Below are 22,287 nucleotides of genomic sequence, written 5' to 3' on the forward strand. Positions count from 1 at the left end.
CGACTGCTGGAAAAGGAAAATTGCCTTTAGTACAGATGAGCCCCCATATTAGTTGTCCAACACAGAGTGGTCAGCCCTCAAACCATATACACATTAATAACAACAATGAGCTCAGCAAGTTGTATTTGTATATTTGTGTATACAAATTGTAGCTGTGTATATATGTGTGTCTCAAACATTTTAATCTAAAAATCAGTGTGTAAGGTTATATCTATGCTTAATGAAAATATTTTCAACTAATTACAAAGTAATCTATTGACATGACCATGACTATAGCACAATAATTTATGAGCTTTAACATTTCACCAGAGAGATGAACTATTTAATAGTCATCTAACTGAAACTCTTTTTTTTTTTTTCATTAAAAAACATTTGTATAAATGGTTTAAGAAAGTCAAACCAGGAAACTACTAAATATATTCTGTTGATTAAAAAAACAAAACTGAGTATATTGACTCATTGCTGAAATCAAAATTCTAAATTGTATCTTCTAGATTTCAATAATCTCATACTAGGAATAGGGATAGTTTGAATAAAAAAGCTCCAAAGACAATGTTTAAGTCCCCAAACTTATATATTAAGAAACTCTTGACTTGTAAAGTGTTCTGAATTTGTAAGTGGAGAAAATTATTTTATATGTTACAATTTATAGATTATTAGGTCAATAATATAAAGTAAGCTTTGGTAATGACAACTGTAAATCCTCCTTATTTGACATAAAGACCCAAGCTCAGATTACATCCTTGTTAATCCTGAGACTGCAGTGGAGTCTCATTGAGTCTCTTCAATGAGTTCTAACAAGTGGACCTTTAAGAGATACTTTAAAGAGATTTCAAATAAATTGAAGTCCAGAAATCTAATTAAAAAAAAAAAAAAAAAACATTCACAGTAGAGAAATGCCTCATTCAAAGACTGAGAATCCAAATGTTACAGCATCACAAGTGTCCAGGAATGGGACTGGAAACATATCTCACTGTTTTGGATGGCTTGCTGCAAAAGCAAGAAGGCCAGACCACAACCCTGCTCTCTTAAAACTATTTTTCTCCTTTTAAAAAAAGTTTATATGAGTGGTTTAAGAAAATCAAACATGTAATTATTAAATTACTTTGTTGATTGTTTAAGAAGACAAAAACAGTATATTTGCTAGTTGCTGAAATTTAAATTCTAAATTGTATCTATAGCTTTTAATACTTCAAAGCCAGGCATGGCTACATATGCTTGGAAGCTCAACAAGAATGTGTGCGGAATGGGGTTTAGGGAGAAGGGTGGCTGGCAGATCTGAGGCTCATGGGAAAGACAACAGAGCTGCACAGTGAGATTAGGACTCAGTAAGAGGCACCGCCTCAAAATGAGGAAGGTGGGAGAGGGTGGCATCCAAACTCTTCCTGGCATCCACATGCTGTGCACCTGCAAATGAAAATGATTCTGTCTATGTCTCTCACTCCGCACCACACCACCCATGCATGCACATATCTGCACACACTCCAGAAACCTGTTTTCTAAGAGTAATACAATCTACATGGTCAACTGCTGCCATATTAGGACTGAGTTCACAGGGAAAGCACTAATAGGATTTAAGCATGTGACGATGTTTGGGGAACTGTTTTGGAACTCGGGAAGACTGATGAGAGAGTTTAAATTACATTATGAACAAGTATAATTTAACAAGCCCTAATAAAAATATAACAGAAAGGGCTAACAGACCCTTTCTTTAAACTGAAATCCTAGCTTGAGCACCAAATTATTTGTAACTTGCTACGATACCAGAGATCTTGAGAAATGGAACTCATACACATTTTTTAAGGTTATAGTGAAACTCTTGCCTGACAGATAATGTTAGGAAGTCTCCCAAAGCCCCTAAAGATGTAAGGATTGACTTGGACCTGTGGCCACAGAGGAATAATAAAGGTCTATTTCAGAAAAGATTTATTTATCATAGAAATAAAAATAAAACAACATAAAAATTAGGTAAATCCCACTAGAACTGCCAAAAGTAGACTCTCTGGTATGCCAGCCAGGGCCACTAAGGCTATCTATTGTAAATTGCAAAAGCAATTTTTGCATACATTCTATCATTTAAAAAGAATTTTCTGAGTTGAATGAATTCAATAATGAAAGATATCCTTTCTGTAACATATAAACCACACATAAAAACTTTGTAATTAAATTAAAAAGCAGTGAAATCTATCTAAAAATGATCATCTAACTGGGATGCTCCACTGCATTTTTTAAAAGACCTGACATGTTCTGACTTACCCCAGGCAACGGCGAGGGTGGAGGCCATGAGGCACACCTCTTAATGTGGATGGATGGGAGGCTTGCCCTCCAGTCAAATGATTATGAGCCTGTTTCTTCAGTGAGCAATGGCATTAGGAACTCCAAGTTTAAGCCAAACTAAGTCTGAAACTTACTGGAGCACATCTGATATTCAAGCTTGAAGCTCTCATCTATGCAAATAAGTTATGACTTTAAACAATGGCATCCTTTTGAACAGTATTCTAAGGAGAATTTTACAAGTGTTATGGTTCTGAAAATATTCACTCAGCCTTGTAAATAGTCTAGAAAGTAGGAATTCATGCCAGATGACAAGGTAAGAGTTAACCTCCATTACTGAAGAGAGAACAGTGTAAACAATGAAATGTTATAAGAGGAAAGTTGGAATCAACTAAAATAATAGTCCATGTAAAATATTGTTATGTTTGTAATTATTGTGAATTTTATGTTAGAAGGTTTACAGATAGAACAATGGGCCTAACCTATACACAAGAATATTCACACATTTAAAAAATTGTAATGGAAAGCACAAAAAAAATAATAAAATCAAAACAGTATATTTTATCTAAAAATAAATTATAATTATTGGTAGTGGTGATACAATATACATATACAGATGACTTAATTATCCTTCTTTTTAAAAATCCAATAAATTTTCCCAAGCAAATGGTATTTTTTTTATGTACATCAACAAGGCTAAGAAGACATTTATCCCTTATTTTTATAGTCAGTGTGTGTTAATTATGATGTCCTGATAATGTTCTAAATCTAGGCCTGTTGAGCACAAGACTATCCAATAGAACTTGTTGCCGTGGAAATGGTCTATATCTGCATCCTTGACTGCCAGGAACTTAAACTGGGGAGATCTGTAACTGAGGAATTGAAATTTTAATTTTATTTAAAAATAGCCACATATGACTAGTGTCTGCCACATTTAAACATGTAGCTTAGAGGGTCAGAATGCGAGGCTAACTCTGTTAAGTTAGGTTTCACTCTTATTTGCTTATCCATTTCCATAAACATGCTATTCATAAATGTTTATAAGAATACGATACTAAAATGTTTTGTCCTATGGTGTCATTGTCACTTAAAAATCATGCCAGTGAATATCTAATATTACACCCAGATAACCCCAGGTGAAAAACACTGCCTGCAAAGGTTCATCTTTTTGTTTGTGGATGTCAGTACTACCACACTAGGTGATAAGGTAGCTTGATGGCTTATGTCAATCTGTCTAATGTTCACTTTAGAATGACTAAAATTCAAACTATGAAATATACAATCCTGAAAAGTTTTTCCCATTATCTATCATAACACAAGAATACCAATTATAACACAGCTTTCTTTCGGCTCCACTGCTTGTCAAACTATTTTACCTGACAGATGTATTTGTTCTTCCATTTGCTCAGCACACACTGACTGTTTTGCATCAGTTCCTGAAGGACAACAGAAAAAGAGAGAGTGCAGTTGGCTACACACGTTGTCATTATCAGTTAAAGTGTTTCTGATTTCCAAGAAAAAAAAGAAGGCAATCAACAAGCCACACAAAGACCCAAGTGTGTGGGAAGCGCTCTCCAGACAAAAGCACAGCCTTCATCGCCATGAGAGCTGGTCCTTATGAAAATCACATCTGTTGAAAGATGTTCTAAAACAGATTTGTTTGTTCCCATATTTGAAACCTTTTGAAAGATACCTCCAACTCTTTCAGTGAATCTCGAAGTTTTTCTGGGCGTCTGTTTTTTAGTGTCCAAGGATAATCTCGTGCTGGAAAATAAAACATATACAACAGTTAGTTAAAGATGATTCAAATAAGGAAACTCTGCTTAGCAGTGTGTCTTGGAGGATTAGAATAAGACGCCCGTAGTTGAAAGGAAGTGGACTTCAGCTCTATCAATAAATGACTCTTCAAAAGGCTTTGTTACAGAAACAGGTTTTTTTTTTCCACAAACTAATCTCCCTGATTATAATTCTGTGATGACAACCAACAAGACTCAGAGCCCCTTGAGACACATTGGTAGGCCAAGGGTCTAGCATTATATAGCAGCAAATAGCCTTGTCTTTATAATTTAAGTAAATTTTTGTGAAAATAGTCAAGGTTTGACCCAAAAGAAATTCCAGCTCATGCAAGTGGCCAACTCAGACCTGAAACCTCTGATGAATAAGTTAAATGTGGTGAGGAAAGAAGCAGAACATAAAAGCAATATGGAGAAAATTAATTTAAATATGACCAAATCACCAAATACTTCAATTTTTAAGAAATAGGTATTATGTCAGACAGTGGTGGTGCATGCCTTTAATCCTGGCACTTGAGAGGCAGAGGCAGGTGGATCTCTATGAGTTTGAGTCCAGCTTGGTCTGTAAAGCAAGTTCCAGGACAACCAAGGCTACAAAGAGAAACACTGTCTCGAAAAAAACAGTAACAAGCAAACAAAAAATAGGTATTAGAGATGTTCTTTGAAATAATTCTATCAAACATAAACACCAACTCAGCTACAAACCTTTTAGTCTGCAAGGGTGTCCTGCCTGAAAGGGATGCTAGCGCACCAGAGGCACAACGCCCGCCGGGGAAGTAACCAGCAATCTGACCTGACTTAAGGCCCACTCCATGAGATGGAACCCATTCCTGCCAATGATTGGATGACCAAGAACCTGAGACCACATAGCTCAAGGAACAAGGGGACAACTAAATACTACTGTTCTTACAAAAATGAAAAAATAAAGCACTCCTAATGACATTCTGCTAAACTTAGAAGTTGGTGCCTTGTTCAGCCATCATCTACAGCAGACAGGAGCAGATACAGAGAGCCACAGCCAGACAGCATGCAGAGAGTGAGAGAACTTGACACACTCAGCCTTAAATGGGGATGTCTCCATCAGACACCTCCTCAGGCTCAGGAACCTAGCAGGTGTGGGAATAAGTGGGTCTCTGATTCCTGTGACTTCTCTTGGGCTCTTTTCCTACTGTTTGGTTTGGTTTGTCCAATTCTAATGTGTTTGCTTTTGTCTTATCTTATTATATATTATTTTATTGTGATTTATTTTGTTATTATCCCTTAGGAGCCTGCTTGCATTCTAATGAGAGACAGAAAGGGAGTGGATCCATACAGGAGGAGCAATGTAGAGGAGCTGAAAGGAGCAGAGAGAGAAGCAGCAGTAATCAGGATATACTATATGAAAAAAAAAACCTATTTTCAATAAAATAAAAAAGAAGATAATTCTAAAATCTATGCCAGAATTCAGTAACAATATACCTTTAATTTGTTTTAAATAATTTCAATTGAGAGGTTATTTAGGAAAGGTACAAAAGTTAGCCTAAAACTAAATATTTTTTTTTTTAATTAATAAAATTGGGGCAGGGGTCTAACTCAGTGATAAGGCACTTGCCTAGTGTATGTGAAGCCCTGGATTTCATCTCCAGCACCCACCACATACACATGAACACATGGTACACAAATAATACTAATAGCAGATTAAACTCATTGAAAATATGAATTGATCTTTATATTCTCATATTTAATAATTCTAAAAAAGAACTGTATATATAAATGTACATGTCATGTGTGCATATACAAATAACATATAGCATATATAGATATTTAAATTTGAAAGTAGAAATTGCTATGTATCTTATTTCAGCAAATTAGTTTGGCTCTATAAACATAATTTTGATGTGTAGAACATATGTACAAATTTTAAGATATGTGTTGCAGATACTAATGCCGTATTCTAAAAATTAAATGTCAGTTTAATCACTTAAAGAAAAAGGGAGAGCTTTTCAGATCTAGCCATATTTCAAATAAAACTTTAAATTACATTAGCTTTAAATCACTAAACCCATATCGTGATATAGTTATACATACAGCATACTTGTATCTTTGAGACTAACAACAATTAAATAAAATACTGATATAACAAATCTTACTTTATTAAAATTAAGCACAAGAGGATTGGCGAGATGGTCCAGAAGGTGCAAGTACCCACTGCACAGACTGACAACCTGAGTTCCATTCTTGGGACCAACATGGTGGAAGGAGAAAACCAATTCTCCTCTGATTTTCACACACATGCTATAGTACACAGAAGAACATAGTCATGCACATACATACATACATACATACACACACACAATAATAAAGTAAAAATGTTAAAAAATTAATAAAATGTTAACATCTTAGGCAAAATATGAATAATAAAATATTACCAGAATTTGAGCATGATTTATCAATTTCTCACACAAAAATGAGGTAACATATATAAATTTTACTACAGAACTTGCATGATTGATGAGACAGGTCATTATGTTGTATACCTTGAACATTTATATTTTTATTAACCAATTAAATATTTTAGATAAAAATAATTTATTTAAAAATATTAAATGCAAATACACATAATTTTGTGTTTACGAAAGCACACATCTTACCAAAATTTTGCATAGTAAAGATTTTAATGATTTAAATTAGAAAAACCTAATACATACATACAATTATTATGTATTATTTGTAATGTGATACATAATTGTATGTACCACATATAATTATTATGACCGAGTCCAATATAGAAACAATAAAAATTAGTAATTATAAGAAACGTGGACAAAATAGCGTTTACAATTTGTGCAGAAAACAGTTCAATGGTAGCATAATACTCTCTAGTTTCCTAATAATTTAAATATATACAAAAGGTAAACTTACATTCTGCCAGCCTTTGTTTTTCTTCTAAGTTACCATGCTCTGTTGCTGATACTGCAGCAAAGGAAAGATGAAAGGAGGTGGGATTTGTTTTTATTAAAGTATCTTGTATTTTTAACGGGTGCACAGACAATAGAGTGTTACAGACACTGGGATTAATACATGATGCTAAGCTTTAAAAAGGACAGTTGAGAGAAAATGTCACAATGTATGCTTGCATGCCATAGAAGCCATTTCCTTCCTGTGCAGTGAAAAGGCTTACACAGCACAACAGGTGGGCCAATATTCTGAGCTTCCAATCTCATCAGACAGGAAAGGGAACTGCAACCGAGCCCAGAAGAGAAGCTGACGCATCTGTCATCAGAGCTCTGAAGTCAGCCTATTAACCGCCATGCTAAGCACACAGGGTGCTCACACAGCCTCCACTTCAACTAAGAACAGAACAGGAAGTAACTCTAGCTAGGGAGACCTTTTGGCCCATCATAAAACTTCTGGGATTAACAGGATTAATCAGATAAAGAAAATTGATCATTCACTCAGAAATGTCTATTTCAGATATCAGGTGAGGATCCAGGAGGCCAGCATCACAGGGACCAATGCATTAACAATGCCCTCTGCTGGGGCACCAATAAATAAATGTGAATAGACTGTCCTGTTATCAGCCTGATCGGCAACAAAATGAAAATTTCCACGTTCTTCTACAGCATTTTCTCAGTCCTGCTTTATTTTTGATTGATCAGATATCAACCTTAGCATTTTTCTCTTTAAAAAACCTGAAGTAACTGCTTTTAAAAGTTTGGAATTTATCTAAAGCTCATAAACACAGAGTTTTTAATGTCCTGCTCCAGTTTGTGGAATATCTCATTTATAAAACCAGTTAAGTAGAATAGGTAAGTACTTTACCTGGTGGATCTTTCTTGTCATAGTACTGGTAGACGCCGATGTCTCTATCTATAGAGAGAAAGAAAGAACATTAAATTATGGTAAAAGTTCTGGAGAGTAAGAAGCCAAATCATACTATATCAGAGGGGATTGTGGGGAGAGGAGCAAAAACAGTCTCCTTATGTTACTAGAAATAAAATAGCTCAAAAGCATCTGGACATGGGTTCATCTATTCTAGGGATATGCAGAAACTGGAAAGTTTATCGATCTAATGAGGAAATCAGAATGGCATAAGGAACCACACAGAACTAGAATGGCATGGGGGAAGATTAGTAAAGAACTAAAATCAAGGAAGACCAAGTTTTCTCTTTCACACTTCCTCTGATATTTTTCACAGGGCGCTACCAAAAGGAACTGCCACTAAGCAATGCCAAATGAAGTCAGTGGATGGAAGAAAATGCCCTAGCTGTTGGATTCCGAGCTGTGGCTTGCTTTTCTCCAATTTAGCTCAGAAATCTAGTTCCTATCCTATAGCATTTGGGAGGAAATCTGCAAGAAGAAAGGGGGGATTACCGGGAGCTGTGGATAAATTATTATCCGAAACTTGTTTAGAGTCAAAAGGCTTCCAAACCTATTCAAATTCAGACGCTCTGCTGGGCTAGGTAAGAGACAAGTGAGACTGCGCAGATGTTGAGATTGGTTTAACCAAGGGATTCTGTTCTTGCAATTTAAACAAGAGAGCAGAATAATTTTCTGTGTCTATGAATAATAAAATATCTCTTTTATTGAAGTAACACTTGTTTTCTTCCATGCAAAAATAATTCTCAGTTACTAACAGAAGGAGGCTACAACTGTCTCTCATGAAGTGAAGCAGTACAGGCTGCCCCCTAGTGACTGATTGCCTCCAAACTTCATCAAACTGAACGGCAAAACCAAAAGAAAAACATTAAATAAAACTGCTATAATTAAGTCTGCAAATAAGTAACAGTCCTGTGTACTTGTTATGTCCAATACTCAATGCCCATATACTAAAGATGTATTTTTGTTGATTGTGAAATTAAAATATGATTTTAAAGAATTCAACTGGATGTCAGTTAGATGGAAAAAGTCTACCAAAGATTGACTAGGAGACTATGGCCTCTTGCATACTTAAAATAATTTGTTAGGCTGAGTAGTGACTTCAAGTGTGATCACTTTTTGATAGTTACAAGTGTGCTCATTTTTTGATAGTTCATAGCATATTCTTACAATCTGCACACTTTTCACTACATACGTTATACTTCGATTTTAAGTTTCTTGTTATTTAAAGCCATGAGCTAAGAACTGCAGACATTATATAGGCAAGCAATATCTCCTATTAAAACACTACAGCTTAAAATTACAATATCGTTTCCTATATCAATATACTTACAACTCTAATTTTATGCACAAATCTGGCCTTACTGTACCTAGCTAAGTGGGACTGAACGTAAGTAGGACAAGGGTATCCACAGAGGAAGACCGTCCAAGAAGGAAGATGCCCATGCAGTAATCAGATGATGCAGTCTCTTAGAGCCTCTGCAGGCACAGAGCACATACACTAATGATAACAGCCTGGTATAGAGATGAGCAAGACAAAAAGACCATCTAACTTGTGCTAGGATCACATGGACTGAGGGTATTCACATAGGGAAAGTGGACACAGGAATGCACACATATATCTAAGATTGATTGACTGGTTAACTAGTCTGTCCAAGAAGAAGCATCTGCATATGAAAAGGAAGAAAAATATTTTGTGAGATAGTTTTTCACTTTTAGTGTTAAAGTTTGTTTCTTGTGATATACATTCAACTTTTAACAGATCAGTTTATCATTTCTTAGCATCTGTATTTGATTTTTGCTTCATGAATTCAGCACTTTCCTTAGGTTTGTGTATTTTCTTTCCCTTTCCTACTTCATCTTTGTTTCTCCAGAAATTCTTTTGCCTGTTTTCTTTTTATTATTTGTCTCTTCCTGTATAAACATTCAGGTGTCTGATGATTCCCCAGCTTTCTTAGAAGTGATGCTCTGGACATCTGCTGACACCTTCCAAACCCGAACAGGTTTCACTGAGTAGGCTTCACTGACCAGCCAGGGGACAGAGTGATTCGCCCAAGATTACTAAAACATCACTGTAGATGTTCTCTTTGGGGCTGTGCAGTAACCCCAGGAAAGGATTCTATTCCCAAGCTCCTTCTATCTTGGCAAATATATAGAAGTCAGAAAACATCCTTGGATGCAAGGATGAGGAAGAGGACCTCACCCATCAGCACATCAGCTTCAGTTCCTCTACTTTCAGTTCAGTGGGTCTTCCTTAAGTGGCTCTGGTGTCCTAGAGTTTGGAGCCTCCTTAATTATTTCCACATCATAGAGGTGTCTCATTACTTTCTGCAAGCGTGCATCCCCTTGGCTGTCAGCCTGGTGCCAAGTCCTCATCTTCTGCAATACATGCTCTCAAGTTTCTGCACCCTTCCAAAGTCTTCATCTACAATGGTTGTCACTGGAATTCTCTTCTCCGGAAAAATGACACTCAGATTTTGGCTCTGTTAATTCCTTCATGGCTTCTATTTTCCAAAAGGTGTCTGATTACAGGTGACCTTTTCCTAATCTCAGGTCTTATGCATTTATGCATCTTTATTTTAATTCAATTAATCTTATTTTAAAAGAGTTGTGGGAAGAAGCCAATATGTATCAAATTTTAAACTAGAAATTCCATTTCTATATACCTTAAGGAAAAACCAAAACATGATATTCATCTGTTACTGTACATCCAATATTAAAAAATAATGTAAGATATAAAAGTAACTTAAGTAAAAATATATTTCTAAAAATAAAAATTACCCTGGATAATTAAAGTAGAAGACTATTTTATAAGTTGTTTTCTAAAAAATATCTTAAACTATAATATTAATAAACATTGTTAAAACAAAATTATATTATTTCCACCCAAGAAATACATGCAAAACACAAAGAGCATAAATATACATCTCAGGTACATGTTTGAAATGTTTTTAATATCAAACAGAAATGTCTTTTTATAGCCTATAAAAATGCATGCCCATATAGTAGTTGAACAAGCCCAATTAAAAAGAAATTGAAGGTAGGTATCTTTAGGATGAGTTATTAGACTAGTAAGATTTATTTCATAACTCAGGCCAAAAAAATAATAGGAGTAAAGGAAGCATTTTCATTCCAGGTTTTCACTAAGGATGAAAAGAGAGACTGCAAGTCTACATAGCAACTCCAGGCTCCAGCTTTGTCAGTGCTTGTGCCAGAGCATAATAGACTGAAGGGCCCTAACCGAGCAGAGCTCACTTACCCGCAATGTGTAAGGTGCTTTTCAGAGACCACAGGTGTAGTTCAGTCAAGCAGAAAGACATCTGACAGCAGAGGAAACTCTGTCCTGTTCAACATAATTAGGAGAGAAAGGAGGTACCAATTAACTATTCTCTATTGTCAATTATAATCTAAACCCCTTTAAAAAATAATATTTGAGATATGATCCATTAGATTAAACACATTTTCATATATTTGGCTAGCTGTACAGGAATAAGCTCTAGAAAAAGAAAAATATACTTCTTTTCCTGAATTTACTATGTCATCACATTGAGAAATGTGGTAAGGAGACTATCTATATTTGGGTGTTCAATAACATATGTTTGGTTACAGCTCTAAGCATACTTAGAATTATTTAGTATATGAATATCTTCTAAGTCATAAGTTTTAGGAGAAGTAGGTCTGCTATGTGGTTATTGAGTACAAGCACACACATTTTAATATATGAAGTAAATATCTTAGATACCCTACACATAAACAAACTACAATGGAATGTGCAAGGAAAATAGCATATAGTTACTATCATATGAGGTACAGTTACTTAAAAATAAACTGTATAAAACTACATTACTATTCATATAGTATGTTAATCTGAATATCATGATAGACAATCCAAGCACATTTTTAAAATCAAGATAGTTAAAATACACATCCTGGATTTCTTCCTAGTTTAGGAGCAGAGACAAGTAACATACACTATTGATGCTTTAAAAAAACTTATAGAACCTCATTAATTTGGACTGGTCAGGAGAAAGCTAGTGAGACTCTGGAAAAAGTTCACATTTTAGAAGTATTAAAATAAATTATATAATTTTCCAATATTTGCTTAGAAAATCATATGGCATTCTAGACATATGTTATATATTAGAGACATATATAACAATTTAAACTAAGTACACTGTAAAAGAAATGTTCATTGCAATAAACCTCTGGAAAACAAAACAAGTATGAAAAAATTTTAAGACAACTTTTAACAGATGAAAGGAGTCTTCAGCTCCTATAACATTAGGAGTGGATAAAATATTTCCCACATTATTAATCCAAAGTAGTTTTAGACTTAATAGAAACTTCCCTTGCCCTCACTTCACCTCCACAGTACCAGGATATAATTACAACCATGAAGAAGCATGTGTTCGGCTCAAGAGACCCGATGTCCCACGGACTAAAGAGAAAAGAAGAAAATTGTGTAACTTAACAGCAGAGCCCGACTCTGCCTGAGCAGCAGAGCTGTGAGGAACCTCAGAGAAGCTCTAAAATTCCCAAGGGTCTTCAGGAGAAGCACAGAATCTCAGCAGTTTCATCATGATGATGATGATGATGATGATGATGATGATGATGATGATGATGATGATGATGATGATGATGATGATGATGATGATGATGGATGAGGAGGAGGAGGAAGAGAAGGAAGAGGAGGAGCAGAGGATGAAGATGAGGAGGAAAGGGAAGAGAGGAGTAAGAAGAGGAGGAGGGGGAGATGGTGGTAGTGGTGGATAACACTAAATCTTTGTTCTAAACACGCAAATCTCAACTCATTTTATCTTCCTATTTATTTGTGGCAATACCAGACCTACGCTGTGGAACTGAGGTCACACAGCCATCTGCTGGTGAAGGCAAACTTGGAACCTGCTCAGGCTCGCTCCAGAGGCTCTGTGGGCTGTACCAGTGCTCTGCTGGAGTACTGGTGTATACAGAAGTTCAAGAGTATATACGGTAGTTTGATGAAAAGGATGCCATACTCCAAAAGTCAGTGGTAGATATAGGTGGAAAGGTAAAAATGACAAAGTTGAGATGAGTAGGAAAGAGCTAGGACGGTGGCCCCAGTAGTAAGTTAGAGTGTAGTGCTACAAGCATGAGAACTTAAGTACGAATCCCCAGCACCCAAACAAAACAAGTACAGTTACCCATGCCTGTATTCCTAGCATTGGTATGGAGATGGGCAGATCCCAAGAGCTCACTGGCTAGCCAGGCTAGCCAACTGGTAAGCTTCCTTTATAGAGAGCCCTGACCCAGGTCAGAGGAGAAAAGAAGAGCACTCTTGGGTCCTTCCTGGGCTTATGCACAGGTGGATGCACCTACACATTCGCATGCATGCACCATATACAATACACAAAGGGAGGGAGGGAGGGAGGGAGGGAGGGAGGGAGGGAGGGAGGGAAATTAGCAAGCAAAGATGGGGTAAGAAGGAAAGCAGGCTATAGTAATTTTTAAAATGATCCTAAATGTATTTTCTTCTCACATCAAAATGTCTTCAAAGGCAGAAGTAAAGAACCCCTCAATATGTGTTACCTGCAGTAACCAGATGCTGATTTCCCCTGCATTTGGACAACTTAATGAGTAAGTACTAGACAGAACAAGTGGCTTATGAAGAAAAAGCATCCTTAGGAGAAGAAGACCATAATACAAGAAGGACATTTGAATTAGGACACACAAATGGGCTGAGGTTTTATTCATCACAAGGATGTGATGAAGCAGGTGCATACTCCCTTAGACACTGAGTATTAGTTGTCATCAACTTGTAGACTATACTACAAAATAAAAACCCTATGCCTCACTTTAGAGTTTATTCAGATGTCAATAACAATAATTTATAGCAATGTGGGCTATAAAGACAAGGCTGACTAATCTGCCCAGTTGCATAAAGACTATAAGCTATCACAAGACAAAAGTTTACAGATTAAAGAGTATAGTTTTACTTACATACTAAAAGAAAACAATACTTGAAATTTTGCTTTAAGTCAATTCAATAAAAATAAACATGCCACAGCTTCCTCCTGATAACAAAATGGAGGGTAGAAGACAGCCTCAGTAGCACTACACAATGGAGCAATATATATATGTGTGTGTGTGTGTATGCACATATACATGTATGTATGTGTATATATGTGTATACATACATACATATATATAAACATATATGTATGCTATATGTTACATATTTTTTAATTTGAAAGTCATAAAATTATGATATTGGGAGAAAAGGCAGCGTGAGCTTTGTAGAGAGCAAAGATGTCAAGGGCAAACCAGCTCATCTTTTGCATCTCCCACAGGAGAACTTGCAGGGTCAGTACAGCTCTGGCCACAAACTTGTCTTCTAGTTCAGCACCCCGGGATCATATCAGGCAGTAGTGAGGGTTATGAGACTGGGCATGTGTTGCTGCAGATGTGGTGCCCAGGCTAAGCAAGTAAGCAAAGAGCCACAGGACTCCCTACTCAGAGAAAGTACAGCATCCAAGACAGAAGAGGCTCTGTGCCCAGTCAAAAGCAGATATAGGGTCAAGAAGGAATCCACAGCATTTGAGAAAGGATGCAGCAAGAAGATGAAGTACATACAAGTGAAGCAGATAAAGAGAAAATGACCAGGGAGGCCACAATTAGACTCCCTCGTAGACACACTGCCCAGCCCTGTGAATCCCCAACTTAAGTAAGGCTTTGCATCAGTGGAGAGAGGGAGAGAAACAGCCAAGTATGGGTACTCATCTTTTTTCTTGAAATTTAGTGATCTGCCAGGAAAACTATTTTTAAAAAGTGAAGAGTAAATAAATGGAATAAATAAAATGACTTCAATAAAATCTACAGTGTAACTAGATGGGAAAGGGAAGAAAGAGACCAAATTAGTACCTTCCTTTAACCTCCAAGAGCCTTGGCATCTTTAAACCCATACGGGATTTTTAAACACTTTTAAAACATCTTGCATCTTACTCAAGAACGCCACCAGTGAAAAAAGAATGCTGGTAATTTCCTGGTATGAAAAATCTGCCTGGAGGAAGTAATCAAGACTGAGCTTGTTCCATCCAAATATTATATTAGTACAGGAATAGCTGTTTTGAAGTAGGAAAGAAAAGAATTTCAGAAGCACTCAGTATTTTGGAGGGATTGAAAAAACAGTCAAACGGGGAGGAGGGGGGGAGGTCCCCAAGCTGAGAAACACTAGTCCACTTAGTGCCCTTAGGTGTTTCTCAGGGAGACCCAGGACCAGAAGAAAAGTAGCTGTATAGAGCAAAAATACAGGATCTTGAAAATAATGACTCAAAAATAACAGAATAAATGATAACCGTAATTTAAATTTTCACTCATTTTAAAATACTTTTAACATTATGCTCTGTTTATTTCAATTATACAATACAGTTTCTGTTGTTGCAGAAGACCATTTTGTAACCCAAACATAGTCTTCATGACTAGATAAACAGCATGATTTAACTTTAAGATGGTGCTCCACATGAGGAAGAGCTGGTGAGAACACAGATATTGAGTACAGAGGACAGGCAGGTGAGAAAATGCTCTACTTCCTGCTCAATCCTCAAAGCGTCCAGTGTTTGCGGGCAGGTTTCCCATCGCTTCCTTCCATCTCAGTGCATTAGAGTCATTACTATCCACAGTAACGTGCAGAATAGAAATCATTCAGCAGCATGCTGACAATAATGTTGTCTTGGAAAATAAATATATATTTCAGAAGTAGAGACTGCTTACACTTACTAAATTGCAAAATACTTGTCTTCTGCCAAAGGAGTTAGTTCTGCAGTTACCTGTCTCTTTTGACTGCTATGGGGAGGAAAGAGAGCTTCAGGGCAAATAAAACTCCAATGTAAAACATGATAGCAGAAAAATAATGAAGCAAGAAAAAACAGAGCTAGGACACCATGGCGCCTACAAGACATTTAAAATGGATGTACAGTAGCGGAGCACTGCAGGAGCCTGAGGGGATCCTTCTTGGGCACAAATGTACTACTTTTGCTACTTATTATCATATATTTCCTTGAGGAGTCTAATTGAAAATGTTTTAAAAGAAAGATAACTAAATAGTATAAATTTACATAAACCGTTGGTTCACTGCATTATTACAATCATAATTACTTTTCAATTACATAAAATTCAGTGTGTTGCCATACAATTACTTCTCTAATATCATTAGCACAGAATATCATTAAACATTTGTTAGGTGTATTCATGAACACATTTGATCGAAGACATATTGCCACAATTTTTTTTCCAAAAACTTTCAACACTGAACAAAACAAGCAAAGTTTATGCAAAGGGGCAGGGGAATCTCTAAATAACAAGACCTCAACCTTGGGCTAAATTTACTGCACTGGATTACTAGGAACCACAGCTCAGTTGTTATCACGGAGGCTTATACATCTAAATAACTGATCATAAAAAACACTTGTCTCAGATACAGGGTCTCAACTCTCAAACAAAATCTAATTTGGCATAACAGACAAAACAACCGTGAAACATGAAATCTGCAATGTATGCCACTTTAGCAAAATAAAACCATCCAGATGCCAAGTAGATGGTAGAGTTTCGGAAAGAAATTATTACTGTTCTTTATTATTGTTATTATTATTAATTATTTTAGAATGTAGGTCTCACTATGCAGCCATGCAGCCCTGGTCCTAGAACTCTCTATGCAGACAGACTGAGTTCAAACTCACAATAGTCTATTGCTTCCTGCCTCCTGAGTGCTGGGATCAAAGGTGTGCACCACCAGACCTAGTTAAAGAAATTATCATATAAAGTATTTGAGGACTGGTAGATTGTGCATGAGGGAATTACAGGTTAGAAATAATGAAGGAACAGAATACATAAAGAATTGGAAAAATACAAGCTTAATTACATTTATTCTTATACTCTTGATTTAGTGAGCAGGTAGTACAGAAAAATCAGGACAAACAAAGGAGATCTTTGAATGTCAAATTTCAGAATTTGGATTTATGCTTACTAAATAGTAGAATAATGAAATATTTCAGGTTATAATTATTGCAGGATTACCTAGAGAGATGGCAAACAAGAAGAAAGGAGAAAGCGTTGATACATAAGGGGCCTGTTAGAAAGACAACTAAAGTAGCAGACAGCAAGCACTTGAATTGGGGTCGTAGTAGTTGGAATATAAGAGAGAGATAAATGAGGGAGGGAGGGAGGGAGGGAGGGAGGGAGAGACAGAGAGAGGGAAGGAAAGAGGGAAGGAAGAACTCAAGTGATCTTGCAGAAAGACAACAGGCCCTGGGCACTCATAATTATGGAAGTGACAAAAAGCAGATTGACTGCCAAGATGATTATGCTTCCACAAAGCCCCGGGAGCAGGCTTCCCTCCTCATGTCAAGCTCAGCAAGTGGGCCCAGAACCATCATCCACCACTGTGGTGACAGGTTCTACCACTCAGTCCACACACTTGAGCTTTGCTAACCACTGACCTGGCTACTTGGTGTCTTGTTACCCTTTAGCTCTCCCATCAGCACGTAACTTAGGTTGTGACCCATGTGTCTTACCACAGCAAAGGACTCATACATACTCTTCTTAGCCACATGTGGTTCTCAGAAACCCCTTATCCAAACCAGTTCCTATTGGCCTACCTTATCTCACAAGCAAGAGCTGAACTAAAACACCACAGCAAAGGGGAGTTTAAGAAGAGTGAGATTTGCCTATATTAAAAAAAGTAGTGGGATTCTGGACACAATGAGAGACTGAGAGAGAACCAACTAGGTATGTATGTCTGACCAGCTAGGGAAAAAAAAAAAACAGAACTATAAGCACTACTTAAAATTTATAAACCACAAGTGAAAGTCACTGAGTGAAATTCCAGATGAAAAACATGGAGATAAATATTTTAATTATCTTACAAGATGATCATGGAAAAAATTAATTTAATTAATAGTGAGTCAGGAATGCTATGAAAGTAAGGCATGTGGGGGAAGTTATCAAACTTGTTAGCTTTGAGTTTGAATGCAGAAATGATCTCAGGATGATTTAATAAGAAATCATGTTTTATCAAGGGCACAGAAATTAAGCCTGCTACAAAAGGGTGTGGCTCCACTGTTCTGACTTCTGGGCTCTAAGCCAAAAATGCCTCTATTCTAATCCTGCTGTGATAAACTTACTCAAATCATTTAACCTTTCTGCCTCAATTTCCCCACATGCACAAACAGGGATAATGATATTGACCTACATTTGCAAGGATGTTGTAAGCATTAATTAATGTTGTATAATGCTTTGAAGATGAAAAGAGCTGAGCATCATAAATGAGCATTACATAACTAACTACCTACAATGTGAGGATTTTATCCTTTAATTTTATTCAAGCAGCAGTTATCAAATAATGAACTAGCTGCCTTAGTGATATTCCCCTTCTAATGCTTCAAATTCTTATTTAAGGTGTATCTAGATACTTCCTGTATTAAAAGTGTTGTCCTGTAGCATACACTGAGTGCAGAATGTCTCTCACAGACTCATGTGCTGTAAAACAGATGTTCCTCAACAAGTGGACCTTTTTAAAGCAAGTCATGAAGCTTTAGGCCTCTGGTGGGCAGACCACATTAATAGAACTTTAAAGTTGTACCTGCCTCCAGTTCTTGTCAAGAGCTCTTTATTTCCTAATCCATCAAAATGTGAACGACCTGTACTCCAAGTTCGCAGAGCTGCCTGAATGGAGCTGGATGGAGCTGCCTGGCTACCATGCTTTTCCTGGTACAGTGGACTTACATCTCCTGAAGTTGCAAGCCAAATAAATCCTTCCTCCTTCAAGCTACTCCTATCAGTGCTCTGTCAATGTTACATAGAATCAGTATAGCATATAAAGTTCCAGATCATTTTGGAAGACTAACTTTAGATTTAAATGGTAAAGGCATATTTGCTTAATAATGAGCTCCTACTCCAAATATCCCATAATGGTCAAAAGATAATAAATACTTGGGGCTAAGGATATAATAGCTCAATTAGTAAAATGTTTACCCTACAAGCATGAGAATCTGAGTTCAATCCCCAGAACCTATGTAAAACTTCTGGCATGCTGGCACATGATTATAATCCCAGACTGGGGATGGTAAGACAAGCAGATCTCTGAGACTTCCTAGCAATCAGTCTATTTTAACTGCTGTGCCACAGGTCCCAGGGAAACCCTGTCCATAAAACAAGATGGAGAGCTCTTAAGTTGGCTTCTGGACTCCACATGGATGCACAGAGGTACAAAACCACTAATGCTTTTAGCTCTGAAACTTTAGATTTAGTACACATTATTAAGTAGTTGAATGGCAGAAGCAATATAAAAGTAGACAGCACAGAGTTAGAAATGCTCCTTACCTAATTAGTTTCACTGTCAGCCGACACAGCCAACATTATATGAGTACACCCTGTCTGGGAAGGGGCTGGAGAGCTAGTGCAATGATCAAGTGGCTGCTTCCAAAGGACCCAGAACCCACATGGCAGCTCACAATTGTGAGTGGGGGGGGGGGGGGGGGAGAAACTGAAAACTCAGTGCCTTTCTCTTATTTTGATATCATTGGTTCCTCATGGTCAGGCTCTGGCAACAAAGTCATCACCTTAACTCCTATATTGTGTTTACATAAACATGTAAGTTCACAGATGATTAAAGTAAACAGTATCAATTATTTGATTCATTACACATATCAATTATGTAATTCAAAGTTGACACTGTGAACTTTTTCTTAGACTGCCTGGCATCACAGCTGGAAACAGCTCTGAATAACAGCTCTTTATATGCTATTGTTAAGCAATTTTCCTGGAACTTTTATCCAACAAATGCACATAATTTTACATGAGAAATTGTCTTAAAGCAAGTCTAAAATAGGCATACAAGTTACCAAAAAGGCCAATGTAGTATTTTCTGAGTTTAAGTATCCCTCAAAATTCCTTTTTCTTGCTCATAAAATATTGAAAATAATTCTTTCTTCTTTTCTTAAAATTAATCATTTTATTTATTTACATTTCAAATGTTGTCCCCCTTCCAGCCCCGCTGCATGATCAGGCCATGGCCAGGGATGCTTCATTGCCGCTGCAACAGCAGGTCATTTGCTATTTCTGGAGAAAGCAAACAGTGATCCATTTCTAAGTTCTCAGAAACCTGTACATTTGTCTTACTAAAAGAGAGCAAAGAAAATTCTATCCTTTGAAGGAAAAGAAAGAATCCACTTAGTTCCGTGAAATAAACTGTGGCCAATTTTAAAAAGAAGAAGGAGGAGGAGGAGGAGGAGGAGGAGGAGGAGGAGGAGGAGGAGGAGGAGGAGGAGGAGGAGGAGGAAAGGAAGGAAGGAAGGAAGGAAGGAAGGAAGGAAGGAAGGAAGGAAGGAGAAAGAAGAAGAAAGAAAAGAAAACTTTCTAAGTCTCCTGTTGTACTTAAATTTGGAAAATATTTCTCTAGAGCATTCTTCAAACTGTTTAATTCACTTAGTTAAATAGATCTTGTCAATTTAACATTTTCCACATGGTAAGCAGTTTTGACATTTAGACAATTTATCAATGGCTTCTTCGCTGAAGCCTGCCTCCTCTTCTTTCTACTCATTACATGCAACAAATTAAATTTCACTAATATTTAAAGATCAGTCCTGACCTTTGCACAGCCATTTTCTAGGTTCCTATTAATACAAACATCTTGTTTGCTGGTGCTCATTTTAAATATTCTGCTACACACAGTTTTCCATCATTCTAGCTCCAGTGCTTTTTTATTCATAACCTTGCAAAATTATTGGTAAAGCTTACCTTAGGCATCTTAGGAAGACAAAAGGATGCTCACATAAGCAGATGGCAGCATGGGGAGAACAATAATCTCCACCAGCAGCCTGACTCAGGTTCTGAACTTCAAAAATATGGACTTACTAGTGGTTTTCTAGGTTGTACTTTAATCACAATAAAAAGACAAAATAGAAATGTTTACTATATGATAATGGTAATTAATTCTAAATTATAACTATAAATATAATTGTATGTTATAGTTGAATATATAGATAGAATGTGGCTTTGAAGAGAAAATAAATTAAATTTCAGAAACAGTTCTTAAGGCTCAGTTAAAGACAAGGGAACACTGAAAGCTCTTATCTAAACCAACGCTTAAATACTGAAGTAATTTGTCAATTCAGAATTACTGTTTTAAAAAGTATATAAATCAAAGTGAGAAAAAAATGAAAGAAATACAGAAAGCCTTTCTCTACAAATAGGAGAGACACTGGAAAGTACTGAAGTGCCCTGCAGCTACACCAACTCAACCTTGTCGGTTTCACTTGTCAACACTTTGATGACAGATTGCCACCCCCTCCTCTAAAAACCAAACCCTAGTAGCTGTTGAAAGATGCGCTTCTTATAAAAAGGGGAGTAGCTCATGCAACTTGATAGTTGTATACTTTGAAATCTTTCACTTCACACACACACACAAAAAAAAAAAACTTTAAAACTTTTTTCATGTGGCTTCTGTCAGACTTGGAAGATAAAAAAACTCTGCTAACACGGCAGGGCAAAGGGTGGGTAGCATTTGCAGGTACTGCTGAATGCACTTTGTAGCCATTGTTTCATTTAACCCTCACAGGAACTAACCGTCTGAAATTACGTGTGTGTGTGTGTGTGTGTGTGTGTGTGTGTGAGAGAGAGAGAGAGAGAGAGAGAGAGAGAGGAGAGAGAGAGAGAGAGAGAGAGAGAGAGAGAGAGAGAGAGAGAGAACATCTACCCTGGAATGGGACTTTTTTTCTGAAGAGTCCTCTTCTATATGCAATTATACCCTTAATGTACAAACAAAAACAGTGGAGGAGGGAGCAAAGATCCACCAGCTTATGAGGAGCCATTAGACTGGAAGTCCTCTCCACAGCTCCCTGTGTGGTGTTCTTCTTACTCCAACTCTTTCTGAATGTCATGCACTAACTTTGCATAGCAATAGGAAGAAGGAAGATGGAGTTGAGAAGGGGTATGAGGGTGATCAGAGAGCAGTTAAAGGTGGTATGTAGGGGGGTAGATATAACCAGAATACATTGTATATACATGTATAAAATTCTCAACGAATAAGATTTAAAATGTATAGAAAATGAAAAAAAAAAAAGGATTCTCTATGACCTTTTATTTTTCTTAGAAAGCTCATGGAGAAAGTAATGTATATGTCTATTTACAGACTATTTTAATTAGTTTGCTTATAAATTAATGTAATTGAATTATGTGATTATAACTGGTATTTTTAGGCACTAAGAATCTTCACTATTATTTGCATAGCAAATATTACAGATGGACTAAAAATGAGCTACAACTGGCATGTGACAGTTGCTAAGAGAGGAAGATGGTTCCGTTTTCCTTAAGAGCATGGCACTCTCTAGGG

The 22,287-nt window shown here is 36.7% G+C and overlaps 1 protein-coding gene across 21 annotated transcripts in view; it reads right to left on the minus strand.

Moving 5' to 3' along the window:
- The window catches only part of Wdpcp (WD repeat containing planar cell polarity effector), a 265,444-nt gene that overhangs the window by 180,081 nt on the left and 63,076 nt on the right, over positions 1-22,287 (minus strand). For all 21 annotated transcript variants that reach the window (XR_013111731.1, XM_076938064.1, XM_076938063.1 and 18 more), the window contains 5 exons: positions 11,185-11,268; positions 7,869-7,916; positions 6,969-7,019; positions 3,968-4,038; positions 3,651-3,710 (listed from right to left, as the gene is read on the minus strand). Coding sequence is in view for 20 of the 21 variants with exons in the window: in XM_076938064.1 (XP_076794179.1) it covers positions 3,651-3,710; positions 3,968-4,038; positions 6,969-7,019; positions 7,869-7,916; positions 11,185-11,245 (291 nt within the window). In the remaining variant the exon portion in view is untranslated. The remainder of the gene's footprint in view (positions 1-3,650; positions 3,711-3,967; positions 4,039-6,968; positions 7,020-7,868; positions 7,917-11,184; positions 11,269-22,287) is intronic.

This window comes from Arvicanthis niloticus, chromosome 7 (genome assembly GCF_011762505.2).
Source record: "Arvicanthis niloticus isolate mArvNil1 chromosome 7, mArvNil1.pat.X, whole genome shotgun sequence".
NCBI classification, from domain to species: domain Eukaryota; kingdom Metazoa; phylum Chordata; class Mammalia; order Rodentia; family Muridae; genus Arvicanthis; species Arvicanthis niloticus.